At 39.8% G+C, this 16933-nt stretch overlaps 1 protein-coding gene across 2 annotated transcripts in view; it reads left to right on the top strand.

Annotated features, from left to right (window-relative positions):
* BRINP3 (BMP/retinoic acid inducible neural specific 3) overlaps positions 1-16933 on the top strand; it is a 198091-nt gene that overhangs the window by 101233 nt on the left and 79925 nt on the right. For both annotated transcript variants that reach the window (XM_063165434.1, XM_063165435.1), the window contains exons 3-4: positions 6384-6574; positions 15907-16097. In XM_063165434.1, the coding sequence (XP_063021504.1) occupies positions 6384-6574; positions 15907-16097 (382 nt within the window). The remainder of the gene's footprint in view (positions 1-6383; positions 6575-15906; positions 16098-16933) is intronic.

The following is a 16933-nucleotide window of genomic DNA, read 5'->3' on the forward strand; positions in this document are numbered from 1 at the left end:
GTAGAATTTCAAATGCTAGGAAGCTGATAAGGCAAAAAAGGCATAGAAAGGAAAAAAATTACTAGGATAAAAAGATATTAGGATTAAAAGAAATCCTACTGATAGTGCTTATTCACTGCAAGATAAAAGCAATAATATGGAAAAAAAATACATATGTTCAGTAAACTTTCTGTTTTGACCTTGTCAAAATGTCAGACAATTACAAGCATAAAGCTGATGAAGAAATACTTTCCATTTCATCGAGGGCAAATATGTTAAAAAGGAGCTTATTATTTCTTGAATGGGTTTTTTTCTGATAAAACATGTAGTTAATTGAAAGTTTTAAGGGACACAGATGAGATGTGTTCTGTGCTATCTGCTTCTTTTCCTCCAGGGAGGTTGTTCTGTTTACTTTGCTCATATTGCAGTGTTTTTCTCTATTGTCATGTCTCCATACAAGGGTAGAGATTTTCAGGAGGCTGCTCAGCCACAATGTAACTAATTCCCTTCTTTTTCACCTTGGATAGAAAAATCAACCATAACAAGCATTTAGTAAAGATTTTTGCATATTATCCATTGTTTAACTGATTGTAATAAGCATTGAAAGTTCTATGACCTGTGCTGGTAAGGAGAATTTTTTTTCACTTGCCAATCTGTGAATAACACAGTCTTGGATATTACATAGTTTTAGATCTGGGTGAATGCTCTCTTTAAAAGCGCTTTTTTTTTTTTTTCATAGCAAATATTTTATCTACTTCCTGTTTTGGAACTCCTAGCAGGTAGAAGCTTAATATAAAATGAAACTGTCTTCATCTCATCTTGGCCTTTTTCAAACCATGGCCTCAGGCATTAGAAATCCTGAGGCTTTTAAAGAAGGTAGGAGGAGAAAAATACCATATATTCTCTCAATGATCTGTTCTGCCAACAGCAGAATTTGCAGCTGCATGGGAAAACATTGGATTCAGGCTGCCACTGTCATTCCAGCCCCTTCAAAGCTGTCATGTTCTCACCATCCAAGAGTGAAGGTGCCTCATTTAGAAGACATTAAGGGAAAGGAACGCAGAAGAATTCTTTTGTATTAGAAATTGTATGAAGTTCATTTCCCAAGAGTGTTCTCCACATTATGCCACAATATTATTCTGTAACATTTATGCTTACCAGTAGTCATATTGATTTATATAACACAACAAATCACTTCAAATGAGGCCTAGCATTGTTAATTTTGCTTGGGCTCTGTTTTGTGAGTGGTTGATCTTAGGTAGTTAGGAAGGTTCTATCAAACTCACAGTAAATCTCTTTACAGGCTGATTTAGTCACTGCAATGGAGGAGATCATATTTCCATTTCAAATCTCCTCACACTACCATTTTAGAGTACAATGGCATTTTAAAAATTTCCTTTATCTAGTTGTTTTATAGAGAGTTTTCCATAACTCCCCATGCCATAAGATTTAAACTGTATTTAAATGAATACAGTGATAGAAGCAAGTCTATAATTAATGTACACATTTGGAAAAAAAGCTATGGCCTGAAACTCAAAAGAGACATTGACAGCCCTAGGATTCCTTTCAGATCCACTTGCAATTTAAGCTTCTTTGAAGAGAAAAACTTGTCCAAAACTTGTATGATGCTTTACTAACAGGTCTCTCCTGTCAGAACACTAATGGTTTCCTGAGATGAAACATCTCTCTCAATGTCATTTATAAAATAAATAGTGTTGAAATGACAACTGCATTTTAAAGCATGCTTCTTCTTTTCCCTTGTTGACTCTGGTCACTCTTCATGGGAGCTCCCTGGAACAGCCAGGGATCAGATTTGAGGCAGCACATGCAAATCCATGGCTCTGATATCTGGGGAGATGGAGAGAATGCTGCCCATGCCCTGGGGCACTACTTATGATAATAACATGATTCCATTATAGGCTTCATCCTAGGAGCCAGCCTGACTGATTTCCTCTCTCTTGTGCATGCCTGGGAACTCTGAGCCATCTTCCCTCTCCACAACAGGCTTTGCCTGCAGCACTGGAGAGCTCCATGCAGTGAATCACCCTGGAAATAGATGGGCAGCACATCCACCTGCCATTCTCTCCTTGAGAGCACCATGGAGGCTGCTGGGCTGGGCTCTTACAGAGCAGAGGAAGAGGAAGAGTAGGAAAGGACAAGCTTCTCTTAGCCCCAGTGTTTGTTCTCAGTGGAAAATCAGTTTTCTTGAGCAGCAGCCTGCATTGATGCCAAGCTATTCTATGGGAGGTGTTCTCCTGATGGATGGAACTCAGTGGCTCTGGAAAGCAGCATTTTCTCTGCTCAGAGTAAGATTATTAAGTCTGAAATCCTGAGGCTTTTAAAGAAGGTAGGAGGAAAAAACCACCATCTATTCCCTCAATGAGCTGTTCTGCCAACAGCAGAATTTGCAGCTGCATGGGAAAACATTGGATTCAGTCTGCCACTGTCATTCTAGCCCATTCAAAGCTGTCATGTTCTCACCATCCAAGAGTGAAGGTGCGCTGTTATTCCATGGGAAGTGTTCTCCAGATGGATGGAACTCAGTGGCTCTGGAAAGCAGCATTTTCTCTGCTCAGAGTAAGATTATGAACTCCATCAGACCGGCTGGTGTGCCTTTGGCAATGGGCAGGATCTTGATTTTTGAAGGGGAATAATGTACATTGGGCACTAAACTAAATGTTTAGGGCTGGAGAGTTTGTGTTAGAGAGACTGCAAGACAAACAGGTAAAGAAAGGGGTGACAAGAGAGGGTTGCAAAGTGAAATTAAGATTAAAACCATGAATTATATATGGACAGGTATATAGATAGACATATTTATGTGTCATATATAAAGGAAGATAAGGGTATGATTTTACTCAGAGTGACATTGCTAAAAAGGGAAATCAGCTCTAATTTTAGGAGCTACTAGTGACCCAGAAAGCATTTGTGAAAACCTCCTCACTCAATGTGCTAGAAATAATGCACCATAACACCTCACTCTGAACTTCATCCCAGTTCTTACCCTGCTCCTGCACTTTGCTCTCATAAATCCAGCTCCTTCTGAAGTCTGAAATATTTCCTCAGCTCTGGAAGCTGCTCATCACTTCTCTCTTGTCCAGATCCAGGTATCCCTGCTCCTGAAGACAGGCAGACACTTTTAGTGCCCTGCATCCCTATTTTATCTTCTTCTTGTCTCTCCCAGAGAGTTTAAGTCTTCATCTCTCCATATTCTAAAATACTTCATTTAAGAAAGACTCCAGCAAAATAAAAAAGCTGTTTTCTAAAATCTCTAAATACTTCAGCTCTGTCTGGGGCGCAATTATAAAACTGTCATCTTTTTAAAAGGGCTCCATCTTCCATATTCTACTCCCCCAGATTCCTCAACAGTGGATTTCAAAGGATGATTACTTGCTGCACTAATAAATGTTCCCATTGGTACATTCTGAACAAAAAAAAAAAAAAACAAAAAAAAACACCAAACAACTAAAGACAAAACTTTTACAAAAGCATTTGCCTACTCTAAGCCTACAGCAAAAAAGAAATCCTTCTGTAGCAAAAAACTGTGGAAGGAACTCAAATTTGTTTAAGCCAAGCAAGTTTCTCTCAGTGCCATAATAACTCAGTGACTGGATTCAGTAAATAAATGATTTGTAGTAGGTCAGGGCAACCTCAACTTGGAAATTCATCTGAATGTGTCCTGGATGTGGCCATTGATTCCAGTTTAACTCTTCCAAGAAAGGATTTGCTGCTTGTGGAGAAGGGCTGTGGGACATAATTTCTGAGTCACTGTTGACAGAGAGACACCAAGGAGGGCAGTGGGCTCAGCCCAAGGTTAAGAGGGGATTCAGACAAGAGCTGTAATTACTTGCACAGAATGTACCTAATATTTAGAAAAAATTTCAGTTGCCCAGCATGCATTAAGAGCCCTAAAAATTGGACACTGGAATTGGCAATATTCAAACTGAAAATAGAATGCACCCTCTGTAGTTAAATGCCACAACAGATTGTAGAGGATTTCTGAGAAATCCTCAGAATTTAAATCAAGATGTAGATGTTTTTCTGGGGTACAGTTTCTTCCCAGTCCCAAAGGTGTGACACAAGAGGCATTTGGTGGGATTCACCAAAAAGGGGGCAGGTTGAGGGGATTAGGATGGTCTTCTCTGTCCTTAAATACTCACAATGAAAATCATATCAAGGGTGGCAGAAAACTGTCTTTTATAAGAATTGTATCTTTTCTGTTTATATTGTGTTTGAACCTCAGCTCATATAGAGAGCTTAGAACAAAAGGTTTCCTCAAGGCATAAAATAAATATTTTACAACATAAAACTTGTAATATTTTCTTAGTGCCAAAGCAAGTCTGTCTTTCTGGTCTGTTCAGGAACTACAGTTAACCACTATTTTCTTATGTATTCAAATGAAAAATATGACCAGAAAGCAGAGAATTTAAACAACAAAAAAATAGATTTTTTTTTGTAATTGATTTATTTTTTGGTGGTTTGGTTTGTTTTTTCAGTTGAAAATTACATTTACAGTGCAGGGTAATTCACTGTTTTTAGAGTCTGCATGAATGTGATCAATATACACAATGAGGACTTCTTCACTTTACAGGCAAAAAATATTTGTGTGTAATATTTTCATTTCTCTCTACTCATTTATAGTAGTTCCATAAAAGCTGCAAATAGAAGTTATAGGTTTTCTAGTTTCCTAACAGGAAAGGAAAGTTGTGAGAGAAAATTTCAAGACCTGACAACTAAGATGGAAAATCCCCTATCAGAAAGCAATTCTCAGATACCAATTTAGCACACTGGTGATATGTAGAGTCTTTAAGAACTATGGGGTCTTGCTTAACCTCATGCCCTTGACTGGTAAATCACATTCAGTTTCAGTTATGTTACAGAAATCTCTCCCTACCATCATTCTTCATTTATTTTTGATTAAAAAATGGCATCTGCCAGAATGTGTCTGAGAGGAAAGGCAGTTTGGATCTGGGAGAGGAAGAGAAGGATGCTGGAAAGCAGAAGGGGTACACAAAAATGTATTTATCTGAGTTCTGCTGCTAACTGTGGACTTAAAAGTATTAAAAAATCCCACTGTTGAGTATGTGTTACAGTCCTGGTCATTCAGCTACTGGCAGCCCTTGGTTTCTGGCATCCCTCAATTTTTTTTTTTTTCTGCATCTTTGATTCCTGCTTTTGAGTTAATTTTGTACCTGAGTGTTTCTCTCTATTTACCTGGGACCTTCAGCAGGACCTTGCAAGGTCACTAAGCTCTTTGCTTTTCCACAATCTTGTCTAAGAGGAATCCTAATTGATGTTGCTCTACAAAAGACTCAACAAAGTGGTGGCTGAGTCCTCAAGTGCCTTGCACTTAATTCCCAGAGTCTGTACCCAAAACTGCTATTTCTGTACCTGGGAGAAGCCGAGTTACTGCCAAGGCTGCCTGTCCTGTCTAGATTTGAGGACAATGAGTCCTTCTCACTAATAGCTCTATCTGGTATCTTAATTGGCAAGTAAATTAATAAAAGATGTGTTTATTGCTGTGCAATGAGCTTGTTTGTTTTCCCTGCTGTCATTGATTTACTTTGGAGGGGGGAAGGAGGCAAATCTTTGAATTCACTTGTATCCCTCTTACAATTGAAACATCATCACTTTTTAGGAATCAGTCTTTCTGTCTGTGTATTTTCTCAAAATGGAGGCCAGAAGTATAGTAAACTAGAATTATCACAGTAAGGTCAAATGTGGTGTGACAGTGTTTCTTTAGGTTATCCAATTTATGTACCTAAGTGACTTAACATCAAAAGGCAAAGAAGATGGGCTCTTTCTTGTTATGATTTTAAAATTTACCTTGTTCTAACAAAAATGTCTGTTGCATTAGGTCCATAATTGGGTAAATCATTTCTTTAATTTCATTTTCTACCAAATTTTGTGTTTTTAGAGCTATATTCACATCAGAGGTCACACAAAACCAACAGGAGCAGCAGCAACCTAAGTGGCTTCGTTTTTGTTTATTTTTTCCTTGTTACAATTTTAAAATTTATCTTGTTCTAACAAAAATGTCTGTTGCATTAGGTCCATAATTGGTAAATCATTTCTTTAATTTCATTTTCTACCAAATTTTGTTGTTTTAGAGCTATATTCACATCAGGGGTCACACAAAACCAACGGGAGCAGCAGCAACCTAAGTGGCTTTGGTTTTATTTATTTCTTCCCCAACAATTATTTTATTATGGACTACTTTCCCTACTTCTAATAAATAATCCTCGTTGCTTGTCCTGTCTATAGCACATGACAGAGTATCACTGTCAAGGCCCGTTGTAATTCCCAGCGAGTCGCCCCCAGCTACCCGGCAGAGCAGAGTCGTTTGCAAATGAAGGACATTTGTCTGAATGACACATTTCTGAATGAGAACTGCTTTGTTTTTGCAGAGAGTTTGGCCGCTGGAAAGTAAACAATCTTGCTGTGGAAAGAAGAAATTTCCTTGGCTCCCCACTGCCACTGGCCCCCGAGTTCTTCCGTAACATAAGGCTGCTGGGACGGCGCCCGACCCTTCAGCAGATCACAGAAAACCTGATCAAGAAATATGGGACACATTTCCTGCTCTCAGCTACCCTGGGAGGTAGGGTTAATTATTGGGAATGGTGGGGGTGAGCTTGGTGGGAGTTGACTAAAAGTGCTGGTCACAACTCTTCCTCCTCCAAGCCGCCAGAATGGGCAACACTCGCTGTGGAAGCAGATTTTGCTCAGTCTTGGCACTCCTTCTCTTTATTGGAGCTGGGTGTAGAATTTTGTGCAGAAAAAGAGAAGAAATCCAGTTGCTAAGATGAAGGTACCTTACTTGAGCTCCATTTCTTTTGGGGGTCTTTCTCTGCGCTGAAGTAATTAAGAAGAGTGACTTATTTTTTCTGTAAGTGGTCCTTGTAACAATTAACATAATAACAGCTTACAGAAATATCTGGGTCCATTGCAGTCCTGCAGAAATGGAGCCAGAAAACCAGTAGCAAGTATTTCCAACAAATCTTTTAATTTATGGGACTTTTAAACTACTTTGTCCATCGGAAAAGTATATTGTCATGCTGCCCTTTTTAGAATTAGTCTTCACTTAACCAGTGGGACTGCATTTTCCAAATGGGATGATGAGGCTTTGCCATGTCATTCCCATTAACTTAATGGAATCTGCATCTTTCAGTCCCCCCAGACTAATCTGGAAAGGGTAGCCCCATGGACAATTGGGATCCAGTCACCAGATGGATTGAAGAAATCCAGTGAAGAGGCCTAATGTTCAAAGGAGAGCATAAATTGTTCCGAATGAAAGATAATTACTACCTGTGATTACCCATCCAGGCATTACACAATGAACTGACATTTTAGAAATGCAGCTCTATCCCATCGTGGGTGATAATATTAAAGATAATTCTGGTGATTGAGTGTCCTTCCAGCAGGACAGGCTTGTCAAAATCCTTTATTCACCTGAGGAATGGTTCTTTTTAATACATTTCATAACTGAATCCTAGCCATTTGTAAAGGAAATGAGAGCCCTCCTAGTCTCTTTTGGCTGATAGCTGAGATCTGTAACAACCCAAATGGCTCACAGAGGCTTTCTTTTGAAGGAGACCATTGGAGAAACAAGAGGAATTTCTGTCTTGCTCTAGTTATTTTTAAAAATTAAGAGCTAATTTCTATCATTATTTTGGGAACTAGTACCTCTGTGGCTTTACCACAAGAATTTGAAGAACAATTTATGTGTGTTGACCAGCAATTTATAACAGAAATCCCTGAATTTTTTACATTACTTTGAATATTTTTCTATGCAAATAGGCACATTTTATAAATGACTGATTTCTTGAGTATAGAACACATGGCACATTTGAATAGGAAAACTAAATGCTGAAGAGAAAGAAAATGTTCCTTAAAATATAAAGCATAAGAACTAAAGCTTTGGCTGCAGCATGCATCCCACTTCAAGGATTGTCCAGTGGTAAAAATTATTTTTCAGTATTGCTACCTATCGGCTAATTATTACCTAATGTAAATAGCAGTAGCTCCTCAGCCATGTGATGAAACTCATTGTCAAGGTGAAACTAGATCTAGCAGCTCTCAGAAAACGTTCTGACATGACCACAGCTGATCTTTACATTCAAAGCAGCAGCATCACACTGATCACCACAGAGCCACGGAGCTGACAACCTTCAGGAGGTCTGGACCTAAGAAAAATTAAAACTTAATGGCATTTCCTTTGAGGACATCTGAAAATTCTAGCTTGGACCTTCAGTATTCTCTCCAAAGCCTCAGCATTTGCTGCCGGGTAGCTGAGGTAGGGCACCATTTTCTCACCTCAGAAAGGCTCTAAAATGCAGTAGCGGCCCCAGCCTTGCCCAGATTTTCACTCAGAGGGAGACAGAGTTAGCTTCTGGGCTCTGTCACTGCGTAATGCAGTCAAAGGGAGATTTCATATTAACGTGGGGTTTGATTTAGGTCCCCAGTCTCAATTTTTAGGCATGATTTGAGGCACACCTGCTGCCTTCCATTATCACTGGATGGGTGCTGAATACTTTGAAAAATTGGTTCAATTACAATAATTACAGGGAATTAGTAATTTCTAAGAAAGCTTTCATGAGGTAGCTAATAAGCCCATACTTTCCTGGATGTGTTAGTTCTCATTTTCAGGCTGGATTGAATGGGGATTCCCACAGATGCTGGTCCACATTTGATTAACACATAATTAGATTTTTTTATTATTTTAATAATATATTAGTACTTTCCCTTTAATTACAAGTTGTTTTATTGTGAAAGCTTGTCACTTATGTAGCTTGTTAAAAGCAGAAGACCAAATGGAGTGTGCACAGTACTTTTATCTAATGAATCCCCAATCATCTGTATTCATGGACAGAAAGGAAAACTTGGCAAATGAACGAGGCTGTGATAAGATTTGTGTGCCTCTGTGACCATTTGGTTTCCATAAAGATCCCTTTTTGAGCATAAAGGGAACTCTTGCACATGGTTGTTTGTGAAACATTCCCTAGTCTTTATTCACAAACACAGAAATACGCTCCTCAAGGGCATCCAGAAATGAGAACCAAGGGAAAAAAGTTCTATATTTCTTGCTGCCACAAGATAATGTGGATAGTGACATTTCTCACTGCTTTTATTTCTTATGGAAATTTTATCTCCTGGTGCCATAAGCCCAAAGTCCATAACGAGCTGCATGATCGAAGGACCTTGTATGACCCAGTGGACTGAGCACTTACTATGACTTTCTCTCCTTATGCATTTATACATTTTTTGTTTTGCTTTCATACTTTCCTCTTCTGCCTGTCCTCAACACCATGCAAGGATGGTGCAGTTTGCTGGAGCTACACTTCAAAGGATTGTAAAAACCAGATGCGAGCTTCGAAGCTGGAGGATGTTGGGAAGCCTGGGGTACCGCTGTAGGATGGATGTAGGAGGACAAAACTGAATCCGTCCAGCTTTAAAGCCATTCCCTTTAATGCTGTTCCTGCAGAAAAGGCCATTTAGCAAAGCTATAGAGTTGGTGATGAGGATAATTAGCACACCACAATGATTGGCTCTTGTTCCAGGCATTTGGGTGAAGTGAGACTGATTTGGGTGCTTTGCAAGATGAAGACAGCACCTTTTGCAAGGAAGAGCTCCTTGCACCAGGAAACTGCTCTGAATAAACCAATTTTTAGGACAATCCCAAAGCTTCTTGTGAAACCAGAACCTCATTAGGCAACTGCCTAAGTGGTCATCTGAAAGGTTCCAGGTTGATTTATTTTTACTGCTATTGTCAGTCATCTTTGCTCAAGGTGTTCATTACCAAACCATCAATCCATTCAGCTCTCCGGGTCAGGAAATAGCCCTTGATGCTGCTGAAGGCTTGGTGAATCGGAAGGAAAGGAGGTAATTTTATCTTTAAAACAGACAGTCTTAACAGGAGTGGGCAGATCAGCTGGACCCCAACCTCTCTCCGCTGATTACAGCCCTGCGAGAGAGAGTGATGGTTACACCTTCAGTTTTCCAGCTTTTCTGTCCCTCATTAATATTCCCCCGGAGCTGCGAATTATTCTGCCTGCAGAGACGGGGGAAATTGTCAAGTGGTGTAAAACAGTGAATCTCAATGGGTTCTGAAGGATTTATTAGCACTTGCACTAACTGCTGATGCGACCTTTGCTTTCCATAGCACTCTCTCAAGGTAAGGTACAAACTACTGGCAAATAAGGGAAGGAGGACACAGCCTCAAATGACTGATGTGAGAAAGAAACTTGAAAATTTTGCATCTGATTTGCATATACCAGTCACACCCCTCGTCTGGGTATGTAAATTCCCCAGAATTTAAGATTATGGAAGCTAAGGGGAGGGGAAAAAAAAAGCACAAAACACATTAACATTCTTTCCTCTCCCGTTTACTTAATGAAGAAAAAAATTAAATCCTTAAACAGATGGTCTGTATAGAATTAACGTGCACTGTTATTCACTTGAACCATGGAAATGATACCACATCTGGCCTGACATTAATTTATATCGTTTTTGAGCCTGTGCATTTCCATCAGCATCTGCTTTAGTTTGGGAAAATGACCCGATAAAACCCTGATGGTACCTTTGGTGATCCAGACAGGAATAGATTTTCCACTAGCTGGTAGTAGCTGGTGTATGTATTTAGGTGTAGTTATTTAGGTAGTAGCTGAGGTGTTTCATTTAATCAGAAACCTTTGAGGAGTTCATAAACCAAAGACCTTTAGTCCTGTAAGATACATTTCTGTGTATGAAGAGAGGGCTCTGAGCAGGCATCTGTGGGTTATGCTAGGCAATGGCTACCTTGGAGTGTTGTCCTTTTATTCCTGTTTCCTCTCTTTCTGACATGAAATGATGGGAACTGCTTGGATAACTTCCTTTTCCTACCACTTTCCAGTCTACAGATGAAAATATGAAACATCAAGACTTATAATCTCTTTATTATTCCAAAGATATGGGGACAGGCAAACAGTCTCTCAACAACTGAGGCAGAAAATAGCACTAACTATTTAAATCATATGAATATGTATTGTTATGTATAACAAAATATATTTACTCCTTCAATAGATGGTTATATTTAGTTACAGTTGTTACAGCATTATTCCAATTCCACCACATTGATGGAGATTTATATTTTTAATTTAAATAATTAATAGTTAAAATAATTTAAATAATTCCTGAATATGTTTTAAGACAAAGGCAAAATTAGTTTCTACTTTCTGAATCCTATTTTTCTTTAGGAGCCTTACATCTAAATGGTCTGAGGCAGATTGAATATCTGGGTAAATTCCCATATACTTCTTTTCTTTTCTTTTCTTTTCTTTTCTTTTCTTTTCTTTTCTTTTCTTTTCTTTTCTTTTCTTTTCTTTTCTTTTCTTTTCTTTTCTTTTCTTTTCTTTTCTTTTCTTTTCTTTTCTTTTCTTTTCTTTTCTTTTCTTTTCTTTTCTTTTCTTTTCATGTTGTTGGGACCTAGTAGAATTTATAAATATATGTCATGGATAATATGTTCCTATAAACTTAGCAAGAATTAAAAATTGAAGTTAAGTTATAAGCTTGCATATTCCAGGGCTGGTGGGGACAGGACTGGACACTGTGGCAAGGTCAGTGAAGAGCATGAGCATCAGTCCCCTGCACCTGCAGTGACAAAATCTGTCATCGACAGCCCTACATGGCAATAAAACATCCCTGTAGTGACTGAGAGCTTCTTGAACCACTCAACTGGGCTATGTGACATTGTTTTGTGAGCATAATTGTGTGTTTCCATGCTGCTTCCTTTAAACCTGAGAAAGTGAAGTTTAGTGTCTCTTGAATTTTGGGAAGGAGAGCAAATACAGCTTTCAGAGCTTGTGAAAAGCACAGCTGGGAGGATTTGATGCTGAATAATCATGTTTTATAAATGTTCACTGTCATTACTCCTTTTCAATCCTTAAAATTCATAACCTTGTTTTCTAAATCACACTTGTTTTTAGCTGATGCTTGGATGTCTTAGCCTGTTTTATGGTGGCAGACAGTAACCAGTGAAAAACAAGATTCCTCCATGTTTTCAATGTGACACAAGAGTCTCTTTTGGCATGGGTTTAATTTTCTCCAAATGAACTTAAAACTCAAGTTGTCATCCCTAAATCCAAGTTAGCAGTGTTACTTCCCAGACCCTGGAGCTCTAGGTGCTGAAGGGAGCCTTTTCACAGCTCTGCAGGGACAGGGGTGCCTAAGCACCAATGTAGAGGGTAATCCACTTTTTCTAGAAGAGCTCAATCAGCTCTGACAGATGAAAAACTCTGTGAAAAGTCTTTTGGGCAGCAAATATTTTTGAGCTGCCCCTGATGGCACCTGCTGGTAGCACAGTGCCTGGGAATGCCAGTGATGAGCCAGGATGTGAGATACAGACATCTCTTGTGTGAGATGCCATGTAAGAATTCAAAGTCATTTCAGTCTGGTTACAACGAATGAAAACCCAAATATATCTGTCAGGGTGTGGGGATGATGCCTTGAGAAGGCTGACTTAGACCAGAGGTTAGACAGAGTTAAAGAATGAAGTAGGGATTTATTAGAGGGCCTCAATGGATCCGCCTGGAGCAGCACAGGAGCCCAGCCAGGGCTACACCCAAGGTGAACCAAAATGGTCACAAAATGCACGACTGGGCATGAGGTCTCTCATTTCGATCAGTTCTGCTCCATTTGCATATTGCAGTTAATTGTCCAATTCCAGCTTTAGCCCATCCAGTCCCATCCTTCTTGTTTTCCTCTCTTCATTCCTCCATTGTTTGTACTCTTGAGCCTGAGATTTGGATCATTTGTCCTTGGTCCCCAGCTAGAGAAGTAATTGTTTTGTCTCCCTACTCTGTGAAGAAAGCTTACTGTCCTTAATATGAAGCTCAGAACTACACACTAAAGCAGTTCCGACTCTGAAAAATATAAAAGCCAAAACCTGAGGCATTAGGGACCGAGCCTGCGGGGTTGGGGGTGCCAGGGGATCCTGCCAGAACACACTCAGCAGCCACTGCATGGAAAGCATAGAGTCAAGCAGGATGAAGCAAATAGGATGATATGATGACTCTGACATGGTCCAAACATTCTTTTCCTGAGATGTTCCAATCAAAGTAAAGCATCACAACACACAGCCCTGTCCTTTTTCAAGGTTTGATTGTTTGTTTGTTTTTGAAATGTGAGTTTTTGTTGCAGTTCTGCTGTCTGCTCGTGGAGAGCAGGGAACGGAAAAATGCCTGAGATTTTTTTTTATGTGAACAAAACTCAAACTCTGTTTTAATAATAAAACTTAGCAGAATTCTGTTGAAGTATAAGGACCCCACAATCTCTATTAAAGACTAATACAGATCAATAAAAGTGTTTACATGAGAACAAGGTGTGGTGGATGCTCTGTGGGCTGGAGAAGGTTTCCTACAGTGACAGGGTGGGAGAGCTGGGGTTGTTCAGCCTGGAGAAGAGAAGGTTTCCAGGGAGACCTTACTGGGACATTACAGGACTTAAGAGGTCTTATAAAAAAGAAAAAGAGTGTCCAAGGCCAGGTTGGGCAGGGCATGGAGCAACCTGGGCTAGCGGAAGGTCTGCCCATGGCATGGAGAGAACTGGACAAAATTCATAAGTTCCTTTCTACCCAAACCAGTCTATGATTCTGTCATAATGAAATACAAACAACCTAAAAATTATATTTTTTAGTCTTTTCCAGAGATTTTCTGCAGCTTTAAGTCCTTGTTTCTTTGCCCTTACAATTCATTATACTTTCAATGGAAAGATGGTTGACCTTGCAAAAGCCACTTTAATCTAAACAAACTACCTCAGCCTTCTGGAAAAGGGGAAAACATGGAGAGAAAGCTCCTAGGAAAATTTTGTACTTAATCTGTGCAGCCTGAACTGGTTGCTGGCACAATATTCACTCTCTGAGTTGTGCTGTTGTCTTCTCTGATACCACAGAACCATGGAATGGTCTGGGCTGGAAGCATCCTTGGACTGGGTTGCTCCAAGCCCCATCCAACCTGGCCTTGTGCATTTCCAGGGATCCAGGGGCAGCCACAGCTTCTCTGGGCACCCTGTGCGAGGGCCTGCCCACCCTCACGGGGAGCAATTCCTTCCTAAAATCCGTTCTAAACCCTGTCTTTGCAGCTCCACAAACAGCTGCACAAAGCCCACGACCCTTGGCTGCAACCTCAGCCAACTCCATTGCTTTTGATCCCAGAAACATCTTTCCTCCTGGCTGGAGTCACATGGCAGGTTGTGACAAATCAGGTTTTATTGCATGGGTTTTATTGCATATTGAATGCCAGCAAAGCTGGAACCCAGAGCAAGTTCTGATGGCAGATTTCTCTCAGGGGACAGGTCATTAGAGTTTGCTGTGTTTTCCCAGTTCCCTCCTCACAGCAGTTGTGAACCTTTGTCCACATATTACAGCAGAAAGATTAAATAATTGGGTGGGGAAATCCTGGTACTTAAGGAGGCTGTGCTAATTTCTAGTTCTTTGGAGCTTCAGGCAATTAATCCCTGCATTGATGACTTCATGCACAAAATAATGACCCATTAGGAAACTGTAGGAGGAGAAGCATAAATGTAGTGGTGGAAGCTGAGGTAAGCTCCAGCTGGAACATCCACCTGTCCCTCCCAGGACAAAAGGAATATTCTAGACAAGCCCTGCAGGTCTAATTAGATAAAAAGCTCCTGTATAATGCAAGTTTTGCCTGTGTAAGGTCTGAAGGGCTTGTCTGTCCTCTGAATTTCTGAGAGACTGGGAAACACATAATGTATATTGGGGAGCAAGGAGCGTGCTTGTGTTAACCAAAGACAAATTTTGTGAGTCAGAATTGGCCAGCAGAGGTGATGTCCTGCACACAGGCACAAGTTCCTCACTTAGCTTTGCTCACCACCAAGATTAGCTCCCTTTGAAGATGATGTCATGTTTTCATCCTAGATTTTTATCCTATAGCTATTACTTTTTGGCACATAATCCCATCTGAAGTTGGCATCCTCTGCACGGGCATGGTGCCACTGCAGCAGATGGGTGAGCAGTGAAAGTAGCACAAGTGGCAAGTCAGACCTTAGCAGGGTAACTTCCTTTCCAGGAACTAGGAAAAGGCACTCAGTGGAGTTGTTCAGAACCTAAAATCCAGGTATAATGACATTATTAATCAATTGTTGAGCTAAATGTTGAAGGATGCATGTTACCAAACACACGCTCTGACAGTGAGGAAATTTACTACTGTCCAATTTATTTTGGACATAAATTGCACAGAAGAAAATACTGGGTCCAGAAATAACTTTTCCAATTTGTTTTGTGATGTAAAGAGTTTTTCCTAAACACTTTAATAAATGAACGAATTATTGCTTAGCCTGAAACATTGAAGAATATATCCATGAACTAGATGATAAACATGGAAAATTTGACAGTATCAGTAGGTGTGTTCTGAAAATGTTTTTAAGAACTCAGTTAAGCAAGTCAGATTTTTGGGTTTCAATAATCTTACAGAAATTAAAATTTCTGAATTCAACAGTATTTATCCACGTCTCTACAAAGAGATAGGAAGTGAGAAATCCACAACACAAGATGCCGAAGCGTCTATTTTTTTGGAAAAACACCAACTTTCTGAAACCTCCACATTTTTCAGTTAGAAAAATTTGGTTCAAGGCAACTGTTCTATCAGATTTCAGGCACTGCTGAATTGATTAGAAAGCACATGGTTGCTCATAACAAGGTGTAACAAGGTGCCTTTCTTCTAAAATCAGCGATGAGAGAAGGAAACAAGCAAACATCCCTAGTATTACAGTGTTTACATTTTCTTTTATGCCAACACAGAACACTACAGAATGACTGTACTAAGTGACCTTGGAAATAAACATATTTTGTATGTTCTTCAAGTTGAATGTTTACAAGATCTCTCCTTACTGTTGCATGTTGCTGATGCCTGCTGGGGCTTCTTTCTCCCTGCCCAGGAGAGGAGTCGCTCACAATTTTTGTGGACAAACGGAAGCTGAGCAAGAGGTCAGAAGGGAGCGACCCCAGTGCCAACAGCTCTGTGGTGACCCTGGAGACCCTGCACCAGCTGGCAGCCTCCTACTTCATCGACAGGGACAGCACCCTGCGGCGGCTGCACCACATCCAGATTGCCTCCACTGCCATCAAGGTAGGGACAGTGGCACCGAGATGGTTTCTGAAAAATAAATCCTCTCTGCCCCTGATTTCCTCTTGGGAAGATGAGAGGCCTCAGAAAAGAATGAAAACAATATTATCTGATTGTTTGGGAATGTGGTCTAGAGGTTGTTTACCAACAGGTGCATCTTTGATTGGTTCCATGTGAGTTGTTTTTAATTAATGACCAATCACAGCCAACCGTGTCAGACTGAGGAGTCAGTCATGTGCTTTCATTATCATTCTTGTTTAGCTTTCTGATGTATCCTTTCTCTTTCTTTAGTACAGTTTTAGTATAGCATTTCTTTCAATATAATATCATAAAATAATAAATCAGCCTTCTGAGAACATGGAGTCAAATTCTCATCTCTCACCTCGTCCTGGGGACCCTCACAAACACCACCACAGGACAGCTCCAGGGCACACCCCCAGGGGAGATCTCAGCTTCACCAGCTCCTCAGGAAGTGTGGTTTGATTGGTTTTATTATCTTTTTTTTTTGCCCAAATCAAAGAATTCGATTTATAAGGGAGGTGCAAACATGGCAGAAGGTCTAAAGATGTACTAGAGATATTAGTGATGAATAATTGGTACAGAAGTGTTTCTAGAAGTGTTTGGTGACTGGGACAACCTCATGAACGTGTAATCAGTAACTCCATTTACAGACAGATTTATATTTCTCATACATCTTTCTTTTTCTTCCTTTTTGAAAAAATATTTATTTTTTTTATTTTAAAATTTATTTTAGATATAGTTATTGTGCTTGTATATTTTTTTATGACCTTTGGAACAGTTTGGAGGTCTTGGCTCTAGAGTTTTATAATTTTCTGTTA

The sequence above is a fragment of the Melospiza melodia genome, chromosome 11 (assembly GCF_035770615.1).
Source record: "Melospiza melodia melodia isolate bMelMel2 chromosome 11, bMelMel2.pri, whole genome shotgun sequence".
NCBI classification, from domain to species: domain Eukaryota; kingdom Metazoa; phylum Chordata; class Aves; order Passeriformes; family Passerellidae; genus Melospiza; species Melospiza melodia.